The following is a 12,911-nucleotide window of genomic DNA, read 5'->3' as shown; positions in this document are numbered from 1 at the left end:
GCCTCTGATTAGCATTGATGGATGTGATGTCACAGTGTATTCAACCAACCGAAGTCTAAGTCAACTTGTTCGTCACTACTTGAGTTTGGAAAAACTATATATTTAGTTGGCGTTGCACTTTAATTATTCACTTTAAGTTAAGATTGACATAGTCAAGGATCAAATTTTTAACGGCCTGGCCAATATTGATGGAGAAAGTGAGGGAATAAGTGTATTCATAATATAAGTGATGAATGAGGCTGCCGGAGGACATAAAAGGTAAATATTGTGCTTATCCGCGAGGCTGTGAATCAAACCATTGTTGGTGTCTGGTCATGTTTTATCGCACACGTTGGTACTTAACAACCCAAAAGTATGTTGTTTCAACACCAAAGGACAGTTGATTAAAGCAAATGGATTACTGCATAAACATGACAAACCCTGTGGATGAAACCCTGTGGCTGACACACACACTCACATACACTCACTCGGTGGCTCCCATCTTTTATCCTCAAGGTTCTTTCTCCTCAGACCCAGAGCCAAGGACTTTAAAAGCCATTTCCAGCCGCCTTCTCCGTCAATTTCCTGTGACGGGGGTAATTTTATCTCTGAAAAAGGATGGGTGTTCCCACAATAACCTCCATGGCTCTTATCAGACTCACCACCACTGCCACGGAAAAAAGGAAACTATTCCAATCATCTGATATTCTTCTTCTTTTCTGTTTTTTCCCCCTCCTGGGCCAAGTGGGGATATCTCAAATTCCAGCAGACCAAAGCAAAAAAAGTGAGATGCATGAAATGATGTGGAAAATATGACCAATACAGTGTCAACCATCAAATCTGAGTGAAAGAGGAAATCTTGTAATATGTTAAGTATTTCAAATTCAACCCTAGTTTTACCTGACACTGAGGCTTCCGTGCCTTTGCAGCTCCTCCTCTGTTAAGTTCCCTTAAAGTTTTCTGTCTTCATGAATGAAAAATTATAATGTGTTGTTGTGCATGAATATTGCATGGCAGTCGGGTTCTTTCCCGTGGTAATTAGCTCAGATCGCGACCTCAATTTATCTCCTTCCCTGTTTCTATAACAAGTCAAAAAATGTCACAAAATCCTGCATCTTAGATCTTAATTCAGAAAAAAAGTTACATTATGTTCAATTATTTAAACTGGTGGATTATTTCAATTAAAACTGACACATTTGTTCTTTGTCCAACGGCTATAAAACTACATTAATTGTTAACATGGGGCTTGTGTTGCATAATCATAATTAAACATGACTGTTGTCAAGAGTTGTTTGCAGCGTGTGTTTTTACTGCGTGCTCTTACTTAATGTGTGGCACGAAGCAGATTAAAAAAAGGAAAATGTGTTTCCTGAAATGAATTAAAATGGAGCGACATTAACATGTACAGAACTCGGCTAACTCAGAAACAGAATTCAGCCCGAGGCAGAGAACTGTTAAAGCCTCACTGTAACTGAAGATACAGAAAAGAGCGAATATTTAATGGAGTTAGGTGAAATCTTATAGATGTTTAATGTATAATTTAAAGTCAGCTTTTCATCCTGAAAATGAATTCATATTCGTGAAACAGCTCTGTGGTCCTTTGTGTTTTTTAAACAAGAGAAATTGGCATGACAAATACAGTCAAATATATTGATAATTAATCTAATTTCCTTAAGTTTATATGAAAATTAACAAAAAAAATTGTATCTGTAAGTATTGATCACACATTTAATATAAACTTAGGCATTAGGAAACTAATAGACATTCTTAGACATTTCATTTTAACATATGGACCACTTAATCAATCAATTAATCTACGAGGAAAGTAATTTTTACTAACTGTGAATTAATTGTATCATATATTTACTATTCATCACAAATTCAGCTGTGAATTATATCCATAATTTTTAGTTTGATATCTGTTCTGTGCAGTAACTAATAGGAAACCACTCTTTTATTTTACAGTGTTGGTTCTGGGTTGTGTCAATTTCTTTAATACATTTGCAATGATTTCAGAAGAAGCACCTCTAAAATTGTTGTACTGCTTTCTCATGTGTAATGACAATGCAGGTTTTGTATTCTATTTTATTCTATTCTATTCTAGTCTTCTTCTCTAAGTCCTACATTTACAGATATCATTTGGATTCTTGGATTGCAAATATCTGAAACAAATGCTAGGCTGACATTACTGTGCCAAATCCTTAAAATAGCACCGTATGTAGTCTTGACATTTCCCTTTTAAATATCAAAAAGTCACATGCTGCATATGTTCCTTTCCCGTATAGTGCTGTACTGTGGGTCTGTGAGGGTCATCGGGGCTAGTGGGGTACGAACCCGCAGTTTATATCTAACTCATGTCGTGTGTCAGCCGGCTGGCGAATGTGGTGGAACAGGTGGTCAAATCCCCTCTACCATTTGTGTTTTCTGTGTGTGAGACAGGAGGTTCTGTGTGTCCGTCCTCAGATTAGTGTATGGATGCCCATGTATGTGTGTGTGTGTGGTAGAAAGGTTAATGAAGCAGTCATATGAGCTTTGTTTACCCATCTGCTCGAAACACCCTCAGAGTATTGTGACTTAGGTCAAAGAGCAGCACATGGTTCATTCATTCTGGCTCCTGTTTTTTTTCCCCGAGCATCTTCTGACCCTGAAGACATAGGGTTTTTCAGTTTTTCTTATTCACATGCGAAGATAACAATATCAACACGCCTGATAGCTTGCTGTGAATTTTGACATTTCCCTGCAGTGTTAGTCAGTCAAGGTTAAAAGAAACCAAAGTTGCCAGAGGGGAGGAAAGGTGTTATTTACTTTGCATCCTCTGAGTGCTCTTAATGCATCTCTAATCATTTTGAGTATTGCAGAATAATCACATATTTTCTTCCAGCTTCTTTATGTTCAGCTGCGTGTGCACAAAATCCCCAGGCACTCAATTACAATTCAAACCTATGGAGTTTAACGAAGTGTAAAGCACACGCTACCTGCACCTGGGCTTCGCATGTTCAGCCTCTCATGCGACCCTCAAGGACGTTTCTTGGGGTGGGAACACATGTGCTGCATGAGTAATGCACAAACAAGGATTTCTAGTTTGTGCAGTAAAAGAGCGTCTCACATATTTTGTGCAGACACATCAGGTAATATGTGGCAACCTGTGAGCATGACACACCAGGAATAAATCTGCCCCTGCTTAGTTATTTCTATAATTAGCCTGTATGATAAATGCTGACCCGCGCTATCCTGCGTTGTCTCTGCGGATGAATGGAGGGAGAGGGAGGGCAGGAGATAAGCACGATAATTAGAAACAGAGACGTGATAATTAGACGATGCGCCGACCTGTAACTTTCCTTGCTAATTATTCTTCTCTGCTTAAATGTGCTGAAACACGCAAGGTGAGACGGTTTAAAGACACGAAGCAAACTGGGAAGATGAAGGACGTCAAGACCCATCAATCTAAAGCCGGAAAAATAAACGTTGCCAACCGGCAGAGGGCATGTAGTAATAGATGGGACAGTGCATTAGTGTCTAGATTTAGATTTAAGATGACCCCAGGGGAATAATGACCAATGTGTGAGAAGGTGTTTTTTAAATTCTTTGGAGAAAGAAAGAAAACCGTGGCAATTGAGGATTATAATAACACATTTTGGCTCAGTTGAATGTTAAATAAAACCACCAATTACTGGAGTAGAATATGATACAGCTGCTAGTTCCATATTGAGCACTTATGTTCCAGTAACAACAGAAACAGGACCTTTTTTTTTTTTTGACTTTCCGTATCCATACCTGTGAGTCAGTTTCTTCCATTATATCCCTCTTCTCTGAGGACGTATTACAAACTCCTTCACACTTGAACATGTGTTTCGAACATTCGTTTCTCATAGGAGTCGCGCCGTGGCATTTCATTTAACAAGGTGCAAGCGCACTCTCAGTGAGTTCGTTATTGCTGGAAATGTTCCCTAAGCAAATAACACATCATGCTCCGTGAGAATATCTGTAACGTGAAACTCATGTGTGAGACAATCAGCACATTTTATATTTTTTTACCCAAACGGTCGAGTTGCACCTCAGTAAATCTGCTGGACAAATATTGTTTTGTGCAACTGACAGTCCAAGAGACACTTTCCATTTACATGTAGAATAGCATAAAATCCAAGCTATTGAGAAACTAGACTGAAATTTAAGATAAACACCTATTTTTGTTTGAAAATTGTTCAAACAATTAATTGATAATCAAATAAATTGAAGATACATTTTCTATCACTATTAAAATTATTTAAAACATTGAAAATGTTATCCATTACAATCAATTTACTTGTCACTGGGATTAATCCTCCTACTGAAACTGTTTATGATAAGATAAGATAATATAATACTTTATTAGTCCCACAATAAAAATAGACATTGATAATAGCAACTTTGCAATGTAAACATATGAATTGAATATGAATAATATCTATATATAATACATATGAGGAAGTTATTGGTATTAGTATATCTTTTAAAAAATGTATTTTAAAAAATGCAATTTAAAATGTAATATTTTATATTTTTTACTATGAAGATCAAAGTGTTATATCACAATATTTGTTCAATACACTATGTATATTTAGCTTTAAATATCTCACAAGTTTCCCCAACTTTACTGTAAGACATATAAGTCAGAGTTGTTATAAAAAAGGGCTGATTATTAGATTGTTAGCAGCATCCTGTGGACATTTCAGGTATTATTTTCCTCCCCTCACGCTCTGGGGTAACATACACATACGCCACACACACAGACACACACACACACATGCACACATTTACTGCCTCTACAGCCATTACCAGCATATTTTCATAGCCACGCTCAATTAAGCCCACCTACACCCAGCAGGCAATTGTCTCTCGTTAACCTTCAACCTCATTGAAGACGCCATGCCTCGTCACTAATGACACTCCCCGTATTCACCGTGAGCACATGCCTCCGAATACCCTCCCGGCACACGGGCACGGCGTAGTGATTAGGCTAATTGCTTAATTATTCAGGAGAGATAATAAGTCAGCGTGAGATGATAAAAATCTCACTTGATAATTGAGTTAGATACCTGGGTGAGGATAATAGGAAATATCACACTGCGGAGCGGAACAAAATTAAAGTTTAAAATTCATTATTCTGCGTGTGTAAGATAAAGAATGGGTTCAATCCCGGAACCTTATCTGGCCTCAAAATTAATCTGACTCGGTTTTAATGGGAGAAAGTGGGTGTGTTTACAGAATTCAAGGCCAAATGATGAAATTATAAAAAACGAAACTTCTGTGCTTACCTTGAGTTTTTCATAGCGGTCACTTAGTGCTGCCACCTGGTGGTCCCTGTGCCGTCCGACCAGTTTGCACAGCGAGCAGATGAGCTGATCGTCAGTGACACAGTACATGTTCACCTTCTCCTCATCGTGCTCCAGACACTGGAGCCCCCTGAGGTGGGTGTCCGGCATGGGCTCAATGAGCCGGTGGCCCGTGAACGGCTTCTTGTTGGGGTGCGTCGCTCGAAGGCATTCCTCGCAGTACGACACCTCGCACGTCACGCACGTCTTGACGGCGTCCTGCGGGGGGTCCTGCTCGCAGAACTGGCACTGGACCGGTTCAGGAGGCGTGCCTGGGCTGGACATGGCGGCGCTGATGGGGACCAGTGCCAACCGGTTGCTTCCCTCCTCGGTGGGAGAGTTGGGCCCGCTGTGGGGCGCGGGCAGCGGTAGAGGCAGCCCGGCTGAGGATGAAGCCCGCTGAACTCGATCAATAATGTTCTGCAGGGTTACGTTTCTCTTAAGGCCTTCTAATCCACGCTCAGGACTCAGAGAAATAACATATCTACAGGTAGGGCACTGAAAGGCGCCGATGCTCTGAACAGATTCGTTGGTGGCGCAGTGGGAGACTAAGATGCGGTGGGCGCAGCCGAAGCAAAGGCTGTGGGCGCAGGGGAGCAGAAGTGGGTCTTCAAAAAGCTCCAGACAGATTGGACAGGTCAGCTCTGACTCCAGAGTGTCCATCCTGCTCAGAGGAGGCCAGGCGGGACCAGACGCAGTGTCAGCGAAATCCAGAAGAGCTGCTCAGCTGTCTGCAGGCCAGACACAGAGAGATAGGCGAAAGGAAAAGAGGAGAAAGAGAGGGGGAAAAGGAAAAAGAAAGCACAGGGATTTGTGATTAAATGGTGTGAAACGGCTTACTTCTCACTGCTTTCTTGGGAGGGCTTATATCTTAATGGAGCAGACCATTGGGTGGACTTAAAGACTGGCAGTGTTAAGTGCTGGATTTTCTCCGTCTGCATGAAAACTGAAAATGGGAGAAATTGATATTTTCAAAGACGAGTCAAACAGAATACTTAAAGTTCAGCATGTTTTATCATAAGACATTAAGACCTTTAACAACAACTGACAAGATACTGTCCCGACCTGCATGTGGCTTTTAAATTGTCTGCACACAAAGCTGAATATGGAACAGCAGTGAGAATGTGACACACAGAAGTAACATTTCTTATTGGCCTTGTCAAAACAACACAGCAGGATGAAGACGAGAAAATTGATGCAGATCTTCAGTGAAATGATGAAATAATAAATAGGTAGACGTCAGAGAACAACCGCCCAGGACTCCCACACAATGCATAGTGCCGCACTTGATATTAATATTCAAGATCCACAAAATATGAAGGGCCTATTTTCTGTGACCGAAAACACACATCAACATCATCATCATCAGTCCGTCTGCCTATTCATTCAGTCATGAAAACATTATCAGAATAAGGCAACACTGCAGCTGTGTCATGATGGATACAGTTGCAATCGTTTGAATACAACTGAGACTTTGTTTAAATCCCCGAGCGCTCGTGTGGCGTCGACAGCTGCCGCCACAGCTGTGGTCAGTCGGTGTAAGGTGCACGTGTCCATTTACTGCTGCTGACTCTTGGTTTCCATCTGACCTTGTGTGTTGTTAGTGTGTCGCCGAGTTAAAAACGGGGCAGTCACCTGCGTGGAGTGGTGGATTAGGTTTAAATTGTGTTCGGCTTTTTACAAATAGCCCACTGACGTTTGTCGTAGATACTCTTCAGGGCCTTTTCAATAAGGACAGAGCTTTTGAGAAAAGTAACTTTACACTTTCATCCATGACCTCAATCTACTTGTGTCGTCATCCTATATTTAACAGCTTCTAAAAAAAAAAAGATTGTTGTTATACTCAAATAAATATCCTAGAGAAAAGTATGGTTTAGAGTGATTAGACTCGCTGGAAAAAAATATGGTGTTCAAATCTAAGTTTGTTCAAAAGTTAACTTTTAATCTCTAACACTTAGTTTGTGGCTGTGAATTTGGATTTCTTTCTTTGAAGATTAGATGAAACCTAAACAAACGCTTTAAAGAAATGCAATCGTTTTAAGATGAAGAAAATGGCTAAGCAAAGAAAAAAATGTAGATAAGATGAGCACAAAGCTGTTCAAGATAATACAACACACAAATCAAGTTTTTGGAATTTTGTATGAATTGATGGCAAAGCGACAAAGAAAGTACAGATATGTTTTTTTCTCTCTCAAGCTATTTGAACATTATCAGCTAGACATGGAAAATAAAACTACAAATAATCCTCCAATTAATTCAGTTTCAGAAAAGGTCAAAGAGGAAAATAAATGCTTATATCCGAGGCAGTAGAGACAGAGCAGTGTTTTCAGCAGATGTCACTGTTTACTGCGCTTTAAGGCTCGGCTGCATCAGAGTGAACCGCGAACAGAAAATCCCTCCCACTCATTCTCTAACCGTCTTTATGCATGGCTTCCTTTCATCGCTGGATTAAAAATAAGAAAACTGCTGCAGATAAACTGTCCCCGCTTGAGCTCTCTGCAGCCCGAGCCCTTTTTATCGCCTGTGATATTTCAAGGCAGATAACATTGATTTGCAGCGCAGAGGAGTTTTTGATGACATAAATAAAAATGATGTGAGTTAAATATTATCTATTATTTCAATATAAGAGAGGGAGATGAAACACACGCGAGGATAAACTGTAGAGAGAGTGAGAGGATAAATACTGAATGAGATGGAGGTGATTCAGCAGCTTCAAATGAAATCACATGGGTGTGTGTGTGTGTGTGTGTGTTAGAGAGCGGCTGTAAACACAACAAATCCTCAGAGAGACACACACACACATTCACACTGCATTCCCAGAGACATAGTCACCACAGAGCCTCCCTCAGGTGCTTGTATTTCCAAAGATATTTAGCCGGTGAAGACTGACGCTTGTTGACAGTCCAGTAAAACCTGGGAGAGGTGTCAGGGGAACAGGATGTCGTGTTACTTTTGGCCTGTCGGTCAGGACGATGTGTCCCCAGATGAGCACGTGTTGCGTGAGCGAAGAGCAGAGCAACGATAGCAGCTCCGCAGTGAAATCATCCCGTTTCAAAAGTTTGTGCAAGAGAGGGAAAGAACTGAAAGTAGGGAGATTGCCACATGTCTGTGTGTGTGTGTTAGCATCATAATCCATCATATGTCTATAAATGATCCTTTAATCCACAAATATTTGACTGCATGCACTGTAACCTCAAGGCAAATGCTTGTTTTGCATTGGTCAACATGTCGGATAATAATGATATAGAGACGCAGAAGAACCACCAACACAGTATTTAAAGCAGAAAAGATGAATAATCAAAGCTGAAGTCATTTAAAAAGCTGCACAAATCTGTTTTTGCATAATCAAGGGTCAATTTACAAGACATAATGTTAAAATCGGAGTAGTGGCAGAACAATCCTTCTTTTTTCTGCTCACAGATTTACCATTGATTAAGCTTTAACTTTGATTAAGCATAACTAAAACACTTAAAGATAACTTGCAGTGTTTCTTTCTAACATTAGTACTTTGGATTTTGGAGGCCCAACAACAAAAAATGCACCAGAAGACTCAGAAGTCATTAAAGACCAGCGTTGTTCTCCAGTATTAAGCGAGGGACATCTTAAAATATGAAAAATTCGAATCAGACTATGGTGGATTTGTTACAGCAGCAGTTATTCTGGTTCAGGAAGCCTGGGATCATGGGTAATATCCACCATTCAGTTTCAGGGCCTTGTGTTTTCTCCGCAAGAAATCCACTTAATCACTCGGAGCGCAACATAATTAATCACATGGGGCTGCAGAGTGCGCTGTCGCTCAGTAAAAGCTACACAGTGATGCTTTAATGTGCAACCTTGATTTCCTCTGCAGTCCATTCCTGTACACAACTGTCAGCCGAATAATACAAACAGCAGACAGTATTTTACCCAAGCTGAGAAAGTAGAGAAAAATAAAGTTGCTGACGATGCTGGGGGAGTTTGACGGTGATGGAGCTGTGACAGGTTCCTGCCTGACAGGAGAGGAGGGAAAACCTGAAGGCCCCTAAACAAGAAAGAGAATAACTCCACCACATCCAGGAGAAGACAAACACACAGACCTAAACCCGTGCTCCTGCGTACACGTGGTCACACAAATCCAGATTGGCAGGTTAGACTAGGTGAAATGCCTGTCAGCACACCATAGGTGACACTGTTGAACCATGCACCGAGGTGACAGAGGTGTCACTGAGGGGAGGAAGGAGAGAGGACAGCTGCAGAGTGGGGGAGAACACTGGGGGAGGGGATTGATAAAAATCCAAGCGAAGTTGTTTATTTTCCCACCATCGCTCTGAGCATCATGACTGTCGGAGCTGCCACCGTGTGCGAGAGGCTCATCTCCTGCGTCAGTACCGATGTTCTTCAGCGGGGGGCAACACAAAGCTAGGGGAGGAATCCAGCACTGTGCTCTTCCTCCTCCTTTTCCATGCAACTGCTGCGTGTGAGCAAAACGTTATGTTTCTTTTTTTGGTGTTTACCATAAAATAGAACAAAAAAATTGATTTCTGCTGCCATCGTTTACTGTAAACTGTAAAAATGTCCATTTCACATCACTTAAAACTGTGAAATGGCTTGAAACATGGCTGCAAGTTTCTCAAAACATGACCCTTACCCAAAACCAACCTGTAATAAAAAGGAACATATTTTCAATGACTGCACACTGTACACCCCCCCTACACATTAATGCTCTGTACCTTCTCTCCTCCTCCGACCCCCTGGGCCTGCACCTTCACCTCTCTGCTCCCACAATCCCGAACACATGAGAGAGGTTTGGAAGAGGAAGAAGAGGATGAGTTTTCTGAATATGAGCATCACATTTCTGTCAATTCAGAGTGTGACAGGCGGTTTGAAGAGGAGGATGAGATCGACCATCAGTCAGCTCCACAAAAAAACTGCCAGCCACAGGCCCAGCCCCGCAGCATGTGGAGAAATATGTCAAATAACCCTGAAACTGAATGGTCCTTTTGCCCAAGGAATGTCCAGCCTGCAAGGCTGCCAATCTGATAGGAGGCAACCATGTTTGAACTTTTCATCCCGGACCCTAATTTGGAGGGGCAGCATGTTTTTGGAGAGGTTGAAGGAGATGGACCAAACCCATTTACGTGCATACTTTGGGGTTCTTATCCTTGCTGGAGTTTTCAGATCCAAAGGGGAATACACAGAATCCCTGTGGGATGCAACAATATATCTGGAACACGTCCAGATTATTTCCAGGTTTATCTGCTTTGATAACAGTGACGACAGACCAGTTCGGCAGCAGAAAGACAAGCCAGCTGAATTCCCATCATTCTAGGTTGCGGCCAGTAGCAACAAAAGGAAACGCTGCCATGTGTGTGGACCTTAGATGGACAGGAAGACAGAGTACACGTGCATCAAGTGCAAGAACACTTCACACGTGACTGAAATCTATAAAAAAGTGATTTAGAAAAAATACATAATGGTTAAAGCCCCACCAATTTATCTGCTGACCAATAAAATCGTCTGATACGAGCGTTTGACATCGGTACCAGCATGTATTCCGATATGAACAAAATTATTTTACGTTTTATGGTTAAACTGTAAAATATTGAACCTCAGGTATGTTTTGTTTGTCACAAGGGTTTGTTAACTACCATATTTTTAAAAAAAAACATAAGAATATATCGGTATCAGCAATGTGTTATCCCCCATCGGCATCAGAGGTTGACAGAAAATAAAACAACAACTCCGTCTTGCAGCTTGTAACCCTCTTAACGTTGCGTCATGGAGTCACTGTGACATTCCCCACACAGACAGCAATATATTCAGGTGTGTGTACATCCCCTCATCCCTTCAGACAAATCCATCCCTCCCTCTCTTTCTGTCTCTGCCTATTCTTATTTCTCTGCCTCTGACTGTAACAGGGGTCAAATGCCGCGTCTCTATTTTGATGGTTACAAATGTCATTGCCCTGATGTTGCTCTCGGATGCCTGGTGGTTTTTGTTTGGAAAGAAAACTTCCCGGATGGTCTCTGATCCGTGAATGTCAACAAAATAACCTTTTCAACTGAACCTTTTTTTAAGAGCTGCGTCAGCACAAACTCCAACGTCACTTTTGATGATTTGAAGGATGTGCAATGGCTCCTAAGTCCATGAGAACCACTAACGAATGACATTATCCCCGTCTGACTTTTGATCTGTCTTCCTGTTTGTATTAGGGGCGACTCCCCTCCCCCCTCCCCCATTAGTCTGTCGCTCCACTTCTAAATCTTTTATTAACGTCGGGTCCAAGGAGGTTGTTGCTTTTTTCCACTCACAGTTTAAGCTGTTAAAATTTTCATGGGAGCTCTTTCCATCCATTTTCTATAACTCATTCAACAAGAGCACCAAAAAAACTATCATGTTATTCTTTTTATGAAATGGGGAATAAAATGTGAGTCCTGCAAAATCCACAGAGCTGCACTTTATGCTGCTGTTCTGTGGATAATTGTGGGTCTACTCAGTTTCACATTCTAATGATTTTGACAGTGAAAACTCTGGACTATGTCCTCTTCAAATTTTGCTTCGGGGGGGAATTTTTATTTAATTTCCGTTTCGTCGAAATTAATATTTCAGCAACGCTATCGCTCAACAAATTGAGCTGAAAAAGTTGTGCTTCTCTGACGGGAGCCATTGGCTTTCCAGATCCCCTCCCAGTAAATGACATGACATGAAGTCACTCAACAATAATTCTAGTAAGCAGGAAAAAAAAAAAAAAGCTATTTAACCCCCCAACCACTCTCCACTGCCAAAAAAAAGAGAAAAAAACACATTTGTGTGGGTGATGTGAGCGGCTGTGGCAGTCCACGGAGTAGAACTGAGAAGTAGGTCATCCCTATTGACCTGGCTCACATAATCATCATCATCATCACTCTCTTCTCTCTCTCTCTCTCTCTGTGTGTGTGTGTGTGTGTGTGTGTGTGTGTGTGTGTGTGTGTGTGTGTGTGTGTGTGTGTGTGTGTGTGTGTGTGTGTGTGTGTGTGTGTGTGTGTGTGTGTGTGTGTGTGTGTGTGTGTGTGTCACTGTATGATTGTGCTGTTCCAATTCTCGCTTAACTCACAGGAGCTGAAAGAAAGCAACTGCAGCTGAGGGTAAATACGACAACGTCTGCCTGTCAGCCTTTTATGATGACACGTTTTGTCGGAGAAAAAAACGGCATTGGTGCAAAATTCGTAATCAAAACCGTGTCTGAAATATGACGACAGCTCCAGCAGATCTAACATCACAGGTAATTCTTCGCAGTAGCTTGCCAAGTTCAATTTGTACATTTTACTGCTTCAATTTGCAGCTCTTTGCAGTTACATCAGACATCTTTAGTATCACATGATTAAACCTGCTCACAAACATCTCCGACTTTCACAATAGGGACATGCAGAGTAAGACCCGACGCTCTATTATTCACATTTTTATGAAAAAACGAAATAAATTATTGACGTTTATTTATGAATTATGGAACCCACTCTCTACCGGTGTGTGTATGTGTGTACATTTTTTTTTAAACTCCCCTGTTTCTTCAACATCAAAACCTCCTGACACCGTGTTTACTCGAATCTGTCACAGAATTTTAAA

The 12,911-nt window shown here is 41.2% G+C and overlaps 1 protein-coding gene across 3 annotated transcripts in view; it reads right to left on the bottom strand.

Moving 5' to 3' along the window:
* Positions 1–12,911, bottom strand: part of LOC118103516 (E3 ubiquitin-protein ligase Midline-1) — a 57,214-nt gene that overhangs the window by 21,348 nt on the left and 22,955 nt on the right. For all 3 annotated transcript variants that reach the window (XM_035150551.2, XM_035150550.2, XM_035150552.2), the window contains exon 2: positions 5,274–6,061. In XM_035150551.2, coding sequence (XP_035006442.1) covers positions 5,274–5,993 — 720 coding nt within the window. In that variant the 5' untranslated portion in view covers positions 5,994–6,061. The remainder of the gene's footprint in view (positions 1–5,273; positions 6,062–12,911) is intronic.

This window comes from Hippoglossus stenolepis, chromosome 24 (genome assembly GCF_022539355.2).
Source record: "Hippoglossus stenolepis isolate QCI-W04-F060 chromosome 24, HSTE1.2, whole genome shotgun sequence".
Taxonomy (NCBI): Eukaryota; Metazoa; Chordata; class Actinopteri; order Pleuronectiformes; family Pleuronectidae; genus Hippoglossus; species Hippoglossus stenolepis.
This window is presented reverse-complemented; position numbering and strand designations above follow the sequence as displayed.